At 34.6% G+C, this 12,981-nt stretch overlaps 1 protein-coding gene across 2 annotated transcripts; it reads left to right on the forward strand.

Moving 5' to 3' along the window:
• Positions 1 to 3,246: 3,246 nt before the first annotated feature.
• LOC132271353 (protein LUTEIN DEFICIENT 5, chloroplastic) lies at positions 3,247 to 12,918 on the forward strand. Of its 2 annotated transcripts, XM_059772703.1 has the most exons (16): positions 3,247 to 3,453; positions 3,552 to 3,714; positions 4,464 to 4,677; positions 4,804 to 4,875; positions 5,005 to 5,115; positions 5,323 to 5,514; positions 5,704 to 5,865; positions 6,315 to 6,410; positions 6,487 to 6,588; positions 7,435 to 7,467; positions 7,566 to 7,646; positions 7,757 to 7,839; positions 9,044 to 9,175; positions 11,657 to 11,717; positions 11,906 to 11,971; positions 12,470 to 12,918. In XM_059772703.1, exons 1-16 carry the CDS (start codon positions 3,342 to 3,344, stop codon positions 12,626 to 12,628), a joined length of 1,839 nt encoding a protein of 612 aa, XP_059628686.1. In that variant the 5' UTR covers positions 3,247 to 3,341; the 3' UTR covers positions 12,629 to 12,918. The 2 variants fall into 2 exon arrangements, with proteins under 2 accessions (XP_059628686.1, XP_059628687.1); XM_059772704.1 differs by lacking the exons at positions 3,247 to 3,453; positions 3,552 to 3,714 and adding an exon at positions 3,723 to 4,287.
• The last annotated feature ends 63 nt before the right edge of the window (positions 12,919 to 12,981 follow it).

Raw genomic sequence — 12,981 nt, forward strand, 5'->3', positions numbered from 1 at the left:
TGTTTTTGCTTTTGATTTATTCTTCAAAAGTGTGACAGATCTGAAAATTAGAAGAGAAAATAGGGGAGAGGAGAGAGACATAATTTTAGCAGTGGACTATTTTGAAGCTTCGCCGTTGTTGGTTTAGAAAGACACAGAATTGGGAGGAAATCAGCCGGTTAATGGGTAAGGAGTATAATTTTTTTCGAAAAAATTTTATTTGGTATTTCCTCAACCTTGGTTTTTGGCGTGGCTAACAGTGTTGATTGAGATTGATACTTCAAGTTGCAAACAGTGATGATGGAAATGGGTTTGAATGGGGTATAAAGGAGATGGTTCGAATGAAAATGGTTACAAAGGAGATGGATAATATTGTCAAATAAAAAATTACTAAATAGTTAAATGACTTTTAGAAAGTAGACTCACCAAACATCTTTTTGTGCTAAATTCATTTTGACAAAATTCTTTGTAGGAAGGAATTATTAATGAAAGGACATTTGGTGTTAAAAAGCTCCCCAAACACCAAGCTTGTTTGATAACACAACTGAGGTATAATTGCGCTACTTAAAATGGGATAAATTTTAAGTGACAATGTTGAACGCTAAAAATTAAAAAATATATATTTATTTTTTAATTACTAGTTTCAAACTTCAACACTTAAAACTTTTGGTACTTAATTTTCAGTTTTATCAAACATCACCCAATAATTAATTAGCTTTCTCAAAATATCCTCTATAGATATATTCTCAAGCTCAAAATGAGCCGATCGACAAGTTTGTTCTAGAACTTTTTGTTTTAAACAAACGAGTCGATCTGGGAGTTTTTTGAGCTTGGTGTGTTTAGTAATTAAACATGAATTATTATTATTATTATTAATTTTTTTTTTAGCTTGATTCATCTATTAAACACATGAACACGAATCGAGTTCATAGCAAGTTGAGTCCGGGTTGTTCATCGAATGCTTGATTCATTTATAACCCTATTGATAATCGATATAAAACGTTTAAGTCAAATATATGGAATTATTGACAAGGTGAATCTCCTGAAGATAAAACAACCTTAAAACTTGAGTTTGAGAAAAGAATAATAATTTGTAGACTGAATTTGACAATTATCCATCATTTAAATAGAATTCGGTAACAACCAATTCCGCCTTACTCTTGGAAAAATCAGTACTCTAAATGGGAGTTTAGAGCTACGAAAGTCGTCTTCCACATTTTTAGAGCTCCTTTCCTAAATGGGATTAGATTTATGGAAAAGAAAGTACATCACAAGAAGGCACTTTGAGACCCTACCTTAGCTCAACTTTTGGATAAGGTTGAAGATTCTCTAAACCCTAATTTGATGGCATGTGATCCTTATTTGTTGTACATATGATATGGATGTGTTACCTACAAGTACCAGTACTTTATTTTCAAATTTCTGACTTAATTAATTATTATTGAGCCATTAACTTGTAATATACTGGTGCTTAGCTTCGTGTTTTCTAGAGCTACACCTTAATTAAGAGTTACAATTTTAATCTACAGATATTTGACTTTCCATAAAACTCTTTAAATCAAATTGAATTTAAAAATGAAAAAAGAGCAGCAAAAAGGGTCCTTAACCTCTCAACTTGTGATTTCATTTATCATTTTCCCTCCCAAAGTGAAAAGAAAAATAAGGATCAAGGATATCATATCTTTTATGTAATACTAACTGGATTCTTTTTCTCGCGGTTATCTTTCTTAATAAAAAAAATGATACTTCGTCGGATTTCGATTCCTTATCATAGCTCTTTTCAATCGGACCACATTAATTTTCCCACAACGAAATGATTAAGAATTAATATTAATAATTTTTTTCTTTCTTTTGTTGGGTAATGCTATCTGCCCAAACTAACACCTAACTACAAGAATTGACAAAAAAAAAGAAAAAAGACCAAAAAAAAAAAAAAAAAGAAGGTTAAAATTTGTAGAGAATTTCATAGAGATTAGTGAACTTGTTTAGTTATAAGAGTTATAATCTAGCAATATCTCTTGGAAATTTTAATTTTTGCAAGATAAAATGGGATTTGCCTTTGACAAAAAAATAAAAATAAGAAATAAAAAGGTAAATTATACTGATCCCCCCTCAAATTTGGACAAATTACAGACTGGTAGAGCGTTTTACCTTTATTATTTTGACCTTTTCTGATATTTGGCACGTGCGCCCAACACCACTCATTCTGTTAATGAAAATTTAAAAATGACTAAATTGTCATTTCCTTATGTTAAAATACTTTAATAATATTCTATTGATATAAAATGACAAAAATACCATAAAATGCCATTGAAATGCAAAGCGTTAATTTTCATATTAATTTTATATCATTAAATTTTACAAAAATAACTTTTTCTTTTTTATTAGTGACATTTGATTATGTTTCTTTTTTATTCTCCAAAAAAAATATGTAAAAAAATGGGTAATAGAGTCTTTTGATTTGATATATTTTATATTATATTAAATTAAATAATGGTATAAAATATATAAATGTAGAGAAATTTGTAGGGGTAACAAAATTTGATACGACCCACCAACACAACTCGAATACGACATTAGTTAAACAGATTCGGGTCGTAAACGAATTAACACAATCAATCTATTTAGTTAATCGTGTCGTGTTTGAGTTGAACACAATCAATCCATTTAGTTAATCGTGTCGTGTTTGAGTTGAGGTAGTTTAACTCATATAATTCGTTTAATTATACATGTCATAAATAAATTTATATTTAGATTTCAAAATAATTATCTAAAACTCGTGTCTTATAATTTACTTTTTGTAATTTGGGTTAATTGAAACTTATATTTTTTAAAATTTATTGTTTAACTAAGTATTATTAATAATTTAAATAATATAATTTTTTATTTTAATAAATAGGTTATTAAATGAGTTAAATGTGTCATTCTTTTAATAAAAAATCAGTTTAGCATTTAGACTTCCTGATATAATTATTAAATAAAGAATAATGATAGAGAGACCGAAGAATTAACTTCGAACAAATATGAAATCTGACGTGTTGTTGTCCATCTTATTTACTTAAATAAATTTTAAAAAATAATTATTTAACAGATAAGAATGACCGATCAGGTTTACTATTTTCCTATCATTTCTCTTAAATAGTATTTAGATTGAGTTCTTTAGTCGAAAACCTTTTGATAGACGCGACACAGACCCGCAAAGCGAATCCTACAAATTTGACAACTTGAAAGATTCCCATTCTGTTTCTTAGCGGTTGTTGAGACCGCCACATTTCAACAATCTCTCACTCACATATTATCATCTATGTAAAGCTACATACACCAACTCACTCTCTCTCTTACTTTCTCTCTCTAGTTTCTATATGGCTGCCAGCATCCCTCTCCTTCAAGTCCCAACCCAATCCTTCCACACTACCAGACTTCACACCACCAAATTCATACTCGCATCACCACCATCCACGGCCAAATTGAACGGTCTCTTCACCGTTCGATCAAATTCACACCTCAAGCTTTTCATTTACTCAATTACTGTTGTGGAATTGACTCTGGGTTTTGGTTTGTTTTCGTTTCAGGAACATCTCGGTGCTCCGTCATAAGCTGCTGCTCTTCGAATGGGCGAGTCCCTGATTCGATTGACGACGGCGTCAAGAGCGTTGAGCGGCGTCTTGAGGAGAAACGGCGAGCTGAGTTGTCCAATCGAATCTCTTCTGGAGAGTTCACGGTGGAGCAATCTGGGTATTTTGTTAGATGAAGAACATTGCAACACCATGATGAACAATACCCATTTGTTTATGTTTTTGTTTTTCACTTTTTATACACAAAGAATTACTTTTATAGTGTGCTTGAATTTGTATGAAAACGAGACCCTTTATTTATCTTTAATTAATTTATTAAAAAAAAAAAAGGCATCTATGTTCGCTAAATTAAGAACATAAATCTTATTTACACACGCATATAAATAAAAAAGGCATTACCCGGTTCTAGTCCTCTACATTAGGCTTCTCTGGGATGCTGGACTCGAGATATACTTTGATATGTCACAAAGTGGCTGCTTTGAGGTTCGAAATCGCACCAATGACACACACATAAATAAAAGGACATTACCCAGTTTTAAACCCCTACACTAGGTTTCTGGGAGGCTGGACTCAAGATAGAAAGACCTAATTAACCTTTGAGGCTGTGATATATCACAAAGTAGCTGCTTTGAGGTTTGAAATCGCACCAATGACACTGGTGTTCAAGTGTTAAACCACTGAACAGGCAATGCAATCATCTCTGTGTGTGTATGTATTGGCATGAATAAGTGGGGTATGATCTTTTACTTGATTTGTTAAAGTGTCATGTGGGTTTGCTTAAAATTAGCTGTTTCTCGTGCATATACAGTCAAAAGTACATATTATGTGTTAACCAATTTATTTGTTTTTCTTTTGGTTCTAATTTCTTACGAGTTTATATTTGCTTGTTTTTGTGTTTTGGTGGATAAGAATTCCTTCTCAATTACGGAATGGCTTGTCAAAATTGGGTGTTCCTGATGGGGTTCTTGAATTTTTATTCAAATGGATGGATGGCGAAGAGAATCCAAAGATTTCTGTGGCAAAAGGGGCAATTAGTGCCATTCGGAGTGAGGCATTTTTCATCCCCCTGTATGAGCTTTACCTTACTTACGGTGGAATTTTCAGATTAAACTTTGGTCCAAAGGTTTGATTCTTCTAATTTTTATGTGTTTTTCCTTTTATTAAACTGAGGGTGAGAAAATATATTACAAATATTAAGGGCAAGGTCCATATGATATGTTTGGTTGATGTTTTTGAACTTTTGTCACAGTCCTTTTTGATAGTTTCTGATCCTTCCATTGCTAAACATATATTGAAAGACAACTCAAAGGCGTATTCAAAGGTAAATCATTTGCTTATACTCTCTCTCTCTCATCTTTTTTTCCTTTCTTTTAAGTAATTAATGCACAAGCATCCACTTATAATTTCAAAAACTTCCCCCCTTAGAATTTTGTAACTCCTTGGTATGCAGGGTATCTTGGCAGAGATTTTAGAATTTGTAATGGGAAAGGGACTTATTCCAGCTGATGGGGAGATATGGCGTGTTAGAAGACGTGCTATAGTGCCGGCATTGCATCAGAAGGTATCATTAATGGCTTTATAGGTTCAGTGTGGTTTTCTTTCCAATTTACCATCTTTACTGTAGGTTGGTCTCCCAATGTAATCTTGCCAATGAAAAATTTGAAATGGTTTCATTTACTAAGCCTCAAATGTTTTCTCCTATCTTCTACGCTAAGTTAAGATTGCTACATTTTATACTGTTGTTATCTTTTTACTACTTCTAATGCAGTTTGTGGCAGCAATGATTAGCTTATTTGGTCAAGCTACAGATAGGCTTTGCAAGAAGCTTGATGCCGCTGCATCTGATGGGGAAGATGTGGAGATGGAGTCACTTTTTTCCCGCTTGACATTAGATATCATTGGGAAAGCGCTATTTAATTATGATTTTGATTCTTTAAAAAATGATACTGGGATAGTTGAGGTACTTTTTTTTTTTCCCCCTTTCATTCTTCCCTTCTTTTTTTCTTGTATAAAAAATAAAAATAAAAACCTTTTCTTTAGTTCATTGAATTATTCTTGTTTAACAATCCATTTTTCATCTATGTTCTTTTGAAGTTGCTTACTAACTGATGACTCATAAATCCGTATGTTCATATTTTGTCTAGAGCAGGCTGTATACACTGTATTGAGAGAAGCAGAAGACCGAAGTGTGCAACCAATTCCATTCTGGGATATTCCCATCTGGAAGGATATTTCACCAAAGCAGAGAAAGGTCACTGCTGCCCTCAAGCTGATAAATGAAACACTTGACAATCTGATTGCAATATGTAAGGTAAAGTTCTCTATATGGGTTGTGGGAGCATCACAGACTTGTGTCATTCGATTTTTCTCTCAATAACTATAATTTACCTATGTGCACTTCTGGATATCTTTTTGAGTGAACTTATGGCTGTTAGAGCTGGGATACATTGCTCTTTTGAAATTGGTTGCCGAATTGCATTTTCATCTTATTGCGCTCAGATGTTTTTAGAGCTTGAGTTATTAAATATGATATTATATCATTTGAGAAAACAGTCATTTATAAAATTTAGGAGTACATTGAACATATTATATCATGATGTGCCATAATCTGTTATCTCACATTCTTGTTTAATAACCATGAATCCCTACTACTCTTGCATGTTTGTCTCATTTATGCATTCATTAGTTTGGGACACTTTAAATGATTTATGGCTGCTATTTTTGGTTCTGATCTCATTTTGGCCCCCAATGCATTTGCAGAGGATGGTGGATGAAGAAGAATTACAGTTTCACGAGGAATACATGAATGAACAAGATCCTAGTATTCTCCACTTTCTACTGGCATCGGGAGATGATGTATGTCAATATTTACAAAAAATTGTATTTCTCAGTTGCCACACTAAATTTAAGATTTTCTGGCACCTATTTGTAGGTTTCTAGCAAGCAACTCCGTGATGATTTGATGACAATGCTTATAGCTGGACATGAAACGTCTGCTGCAGTACTTACGTGGACCTTTTATCTTCTTTCTAAGGTATATGATGCCTGCTGAGTAAAGGTTTAGTCCTTATTATTATTATTATTGGGGGGTGGGGGTAGGTAAGTAGAGAATTTTTATTACCAAAAAGAGATGTTACAATGAAGATCAACATATACTCGAAGGCAACATAAGAAAGCAATTACCTCAGAACCAGAGAAGATAGTTCACCCATCCAAAAGAAGTGGAAAAATACAATGAACACACGAGACCTCAACCAAAGGTTGGAACACACAATCAAACACACAAGATCTAGCCAGAATGCTAGGGAAAATTCACTAAAGCACGCCCGACCAGCAAAGACCTGCTTAAAGAGAAGCTATGTTTGGAAACTGAAATTACAAAGAATACTACCAACATACCACATGAAGTGAACCAGAGCACCACATGTAATCAGCCGGTCTCAACAACTGCCCAGATCAAATGGAAATATATGAAGTTTTGAAGTTTTAAAGCCCAAATTTTTTTAAAACATAAAAAATCATCCAAAAGTTTCCAAATTAATTTCTTATCATTGTAAAGGATTCCCAAAACCCTTGAAAAATGTCTTAGACTATAAAGCATGGGCACACATACATTATACGGTCATGACACAAATGGAAAAAACAAATATTTAAAAGACTGGATACAGATACAGATACAGTAAGGACACAATAATATTATTTTATTAGTAATTTCTCTTTTGTGTGTGCATCTGTTTGTAAACCATCAGTCTCTTGGTTTTTTGGTAGTTATTCTATTGTTGTAAATTAGGTTTACATTTTCGTGCTGATATTACTTCTGCTGTGGACTGAGTGTTAATTTTTGCAATTTATCACCAAAATTCATGTTCATTGACTGCAGGAACCTAGTGTCTTGTCTAAACTTCAAAATGAGGTGAGTTCTTGAACATCTATTAGTAGTGTCAACTACTATATTTAATTTTGTATTGATGTATATGCCCTTTTCCTTATAAACTACGTTGTTGATTTTAGGTTGATTCTATTCTTGGAGACCGTTTTCCAACTATTGAAGACATGAAGAAACTTAAATACACAACCCGAGTAATCAATGAAGTAAGAAGATGCATGTTGTTGTCTCCTATGTTACCTTGAAGTAGTTCCTCTATTTTTGCTTTTCCTATGGTGGCATCTTTTTATCTAGCTTCTTTTTCGTCTCTTTGCAGTCGTTGAGGCTCTACCCGCAACCACCTGTCTTGATTCGTCGTTCTCTTGAAGATGATGTACTTGGAAAGTACCCAATAAAAAGGTCATATCCTAATATTGTGAATATTATTCTTGGAAGCTAGCTAATGTCAGAATTTATGTGATATCACTGTTCTGTTTTTATCTTGTATGCATGCTCACGCTCAAACACGCATGCCTTAGTGATTTGAGGCAATGTTGATTTTTGGCAAAATGTGGGTTACTATTATAAGGTTCTAGATTGAAGCAAACAGAGATAAACAAAAGTCTCCTTACAGAAGTAAGAAAGACTAGAATTCCTCCAATCACGAGCTTAGATTTCTCAGGGAAATATGGGTCAAGCCTTGAGAGAAGTTAATAATCTGAAAACATCTCAAAATTATATTGATTAAGACTTGTTCCAGCAGAGAGAGGGTTGCCCCTTTATATAATATAACTTCTAACGACTCTTGATTTCTCCTCGAATAACTTTTAGAATCCCCACACAGCATTATACGTTTTACCGCTTCCTAAGCTAACACTTCGTAATTCCAAACCTTAATTTATACGTTTTTGTGCAAACAAGGGTGAACTTTGACTTCATTAAACAACAGACACTTTTCAAAGCACCATTCTTTATTTGCATCCTAGATGCCAAGGTAGTCTTTCAGTTGTCTTGAAGGATTTTTGGCATCCTTAAGGGCGTTTGCAGATGGCTATTTTTGTTGGAAAGCAGCTCAAGAGAAGATTTTTTTACTACTGATATTTTGGTGTGTGGACTGTGGAGGAAAAGTTCTCTTGTCGTATGTGTTAAGAGAGAAGAGGATAAAGATCATATGTTAAATTGCTAATCCATCATTCCACATATGGACCTCCTTATTTTGTTGGGATTTCATTAATTTTATTGTCTATATCAGTGTGGAGGTCTAGTGTAGTTGGACGGAGGGTTGTGAAAACAAAAGACTCAGAATGGTATGGCAGTTGGGATGTTTGTGCCCATGGCACTGTGGCTGGAAGAAGTGTAAAAGTTCTCATCTGATGGTGTGGTGGTTGGGATGTTTGCATCTGTTCACCAAAACTGGTCCCCATAGGTGATTTTCTGGTTGGAAATCATTTAAGTTACTGGTAACTGATATCCTCTATTGCTCTCCATTTCTGTTGTTTAGAGTAGCCGTGGCATAAATTACTTGTGGTTGTTACAGCTTCTGTTTTAATTATCACACACATATATATATATATACTTTTTTATTTATATATAATGTTGAAGGTATCTTATGTTTCTTTGACAGGGGTGAAGATATCTTTATATCCATTTGGAATTTGCATCGCAGTCCAAGTCTTTGGGACAACTCAGATAAGTTCATTCCTGACAGATGGCCTTTAGATGGACCAAATCCAAATGAGACAAACCAAAATTTCAGGTATAAAATCTGTACTTTTTCTAGTTGCAGTGTTTGAACTCATTCTACATATACCATGTCATGGTTATCATACCTTCGTTGTCATCTTCAGTTGGCTAATTACCTGAATTTTTTAAATCCTCATTTCTTTTGGATTAATTGCAAAATTTTAGTAACAGAAGTAGTATGGTTAATGAATAGAGGACTTGCTGAATTAGCCCATCCATATATTATTTATAAGTAGAAAAAAAATTCTCTATAATTTGAAATAGTTCTTGCAGAACAAGTGAATGGAGGTGTTCATGAGCATGAGTTTTTAATCATACTAAACACTCTCCTATGAAACATTAGAGTCAAGTTTTTTTTTTTTTTTTTTATAAGTAAGAATTGTATAAAAAGCGCTCAAAAGGGGAGCGCATCCCAAGAGAACAAACACAAGGCCAAAAACAGCCTCTACGCCTTCAAAGAGGCCAAAAAATCAACTATTTCCTCTAAAGATCTATAATCTCTACCTGAGACCCAACAAAAAAGAGTGGAAACAATAGATAACTTAAGAAAAGAAATAGGCCTCTCCTTCCCATCAAAATATATCCTATTCCTCTCTAGCCAAATACACCACCACACACAAAGAAGCGCAGCCCTCCAAGCATCACGAATAGGGGCCCCCACAAAACACCCTCTCTAAGCCTCAACCAGCTCTCTGGAGGATTGTGGCATGACCCACAGGAACCCAAACAAACCAAGCATCAAATCCCAACATTCCTTGGCCATGGTACAATGCAAAAGAAGATGTTCCACTGTCTCCTCGTCTCGAAGACACATGTAGCACCGATTGACCACCACCTGATTTCTCTTTCTCGAATTAGCCTGGGTTAAAATCTTAACCAACACAGAAGTCCAAGCAAAGAAGGCCACCTTGATAGGAGCCTTAGAGCGCCAAACAGACTTTCACGGGAAGGGCCTTCCAAGCTCCACTGAAAGACACCTAAAGAAGGACCGCATATCAAAACGACCCTGCGCATTGGGAGCCCAAATCCAACAATCAGAATCACCAGCCATGACTCCCTGACGATACAACATCTCCAACAGACGAATGGCACCCTCAACCTCCCAATCCTAAAAAAGACGCTTGAATCTAACATCCCAAACCAGTCTCCCGCTATCAAGATGATAACAATCGACCACCATGGCCTGCCTATTCGAAGCAATCCTGAAGAGCCGTGGAAAAGCAAGAGCAAGAGAAATATCCCCACACCATACATCCTCCCAAAAACTGATCCCCCTGCCATCCCTGAGTCTAAAACGAACATGAATGGAGAAATCAGTCCAACCCTTCCGAATGCACTTCCAGACCCCCATAGCTGGACATAAAAAAAGAAGAAAGAAAGACATTTGTCAGGCTGCTTTAGTCTATATGTGTTGAGCTGAAGTGGAAGCCTCAAGGAACGTGTAAGACCTTTTTTGAAGTTCTTTAAGCTCAAAAATGGTTAAAATTGAAAATAAATATAAAATATTGAGATTTGTAATGACAATTTTAATCTAAACACGAATTCCATAAATTGTGTGCAGTGGGTGGGCAAATTCATTTTATGCCTATTGTACATCATGTTGGTTAGGAATATCATAATTTTAAAATGTTGGTGGTTTTTTTAGTGGTGGGTTAGATTTATTTATTTATTTTGGGGGAATGGGGGTGATGAAGATACTTAAAGTTCACAGCGTAAAATTGCACACTTGCTTACAACGACAACCAAAGCTGCTTCTTTTTTTTTTTTTTTGAAATATTTGGGGTCGGCTATATGAATCCTATGTTTCCATTCCGCTCTATCTACCCATGATAACTTTGGTCTTCCTTTTCCCCTAAATTACGCTCAATGTGGACTATTTCTCTTGCCTAACCGACACACTAAGTTTTCTTTGCATGTGTCCAAACTATCTTAACCGATTTTCTTTCATTTTATCTTCAATTGGTGCTACTCCAACCATCTCACGAATGTGATCATTTCTTATTCTATCCTTTCTAGTCTTACTGCACATCCATCACAATATTTGCATTTCTGCCACACCCATCTTAACTTGATTCTATGATTCACATCAACTCCAATTTCTCCTCATTATGAAATGTGCAAAGGCTAACCATAGAAAATGCCCACCACCGTGGCCATCATCTAAATCAGAATGCTTTAATCATTTTTGACATTTGAACATTGGAAATTGTGATCATAGACTTGAAAATCTTACATCCTCTGATGAAGAACTTTTAGAAATTTAGCATTATAACCAGGAGAAAGGTTAAGGTCCAGTATGAATCGTTCAAAAGTTCAGCACATAATCAGGATAGGGGTCAAGATTCGGAATTGAATGGTTTTGAATAACTAGGAATTGGTTTCAAATTGTATTAAGACACTTGACTTTAGAAACCTCCTAAGTGGCTCTATTCTTACTATTATATAATGTTAAGAAGTTACTAAAAATATGAAATATCGGAATATGCTGTTTCAGTTACTTGCCCTTTGGTGGAGGACCGCGAAAATGCATTGGGGACATGTTCGCTTCATTTGAGGTAATTTGTTAATACTTGTCTAAATACTCACCTAAAAAATACTGCTGAGTAACTAATGGGTAATTTTCTGTCATGAAGTGGATGATTTTATATTTTCCTGGTTCAGATTCCGATGAAAAAATTCTTCGACAATCAAAAGAGACAAATTGTCTTGTAAAATTTTGAACTTCCATCTCACTTATTTGCAGACTGTAGTAGCAGTTGCGATGCTTGTTAGACGGTTCGATTTTCAGGTGGCACTTGGAGCACCTCCAGTAAGTCGTTATGTTTCTCCTTTCCTTTCCTTAAAATGTTCTTTAGATAATCAAAAATCTATATTTTGAAGACATGGTAATTTGATGTGTGGCTAGAGAGTTGGCTCGGAAGAGTTAGAATATATAACTTAACCCAACTCGTATCAATTTGGCATTGTACTTTTATGTTACCAAAATTCTTCTATTAATTAGAACACAATAAAGTTAGTGGAGGCCATACATCATCAAATATGGGCATCTATTATGAAATAAGCAATTGGCCTTGGTTCAGCATCAACTAGCTCCTAACCCTATTTGTTACATTGACTCGTCAATTAGTTGGTCAAAATTCAGTGAGCAATGTATACGTTTATGGCTGTTCTCTGTTTTCTTTTGAATTAAGCGATTAATTATCAAAAAAAGAAAAAAAATGTAGACGTTGCAGGTACTAATTTGGATTCAAGATCTAAATAGATATTTGAATACAAAATCTAATTAAAAGAACCAACTTGCATACAGGTTGAGATGACTACAGGAGCAACAATTCATACAACAAAAGGATTGACGATGACATTTACACGACGGATGAAACCTCCCATAATTCCCACAACGGCGGCACCAACATTTAAAGTGGATTCATCTGTGAGCATTTCTGAAGTGGACCCAGTACTAGGTTAGAAAGGTGAAGCCTTTCCAGGACCTTCCTAATTACCAAGGCCTATCACATTCGAGCCACACAGTCCGAAAAAGATCGTAGAGAAGAAATAGTGATTGAGCTCTTCAGAATTCCCATAATTTAGTACACATTATTGGCTGTTTAAAGCAGCCAATTTTGTAATTATGCAGGAACTGTCTCAAGTGTAAAGAGAGATGATATATTCTACCGGAGAACGGAAATTCCAATTTTTTGCTCAAAATTGATGATGTTTTACCTGCTCTGTAATTCTTAATCATTTTGCTTGATTTCAGTTTCGGTACACATCACAAAGTAACAAATGCAGTTTCTGAATGTTGAACTACTTAGTTTATAA

The sequence above is a fragment of the Cornus florida genome, unplaced genomic scaffold, assembly GCF_030987335.1.
Source record: "Cornus florida cultivar Cherokee Brave unplaced genomic scaffold, ASM3098733v1 CherokeeBrave_3.0.0_Hap2_Chr08, whole genome shotgun sequence".
Taxonomy (NCBI): Eukaryota; Viridiplantae; Streptophyta; class Magnoliopsida; order Cornales; family Cornaceae; genus Cornus; species Cornus florida.

What these genes read in the sequence shown, in the direction of transcription:
- LOC132271353 (XM_059772703.1), top strand. Translation starts at nt 3,342, where the DNA reads ATGGCTGCCAGCATCCCTCTCCTTCAAGTCCCAACCCAATCCTTCCAC. An exon ending in TTCACGGTGGAGCAATCTGG is followed by an intron (nt 3,715 to 4,463) that starts GTATTTTGTTAG and finishes TTGGTGGATAAG; the next exon opens with AATTCCTTCTCAATTACGGA. An exon ending in TACTGGCATCGGGAGATGAT is followed by an intron (nt 6,411 to 6,486) that starts GTATGTCAATAT and finishes ACCTATTTGTAG; the next exon opens with GTTTCTAGCAAGCAACTCCG.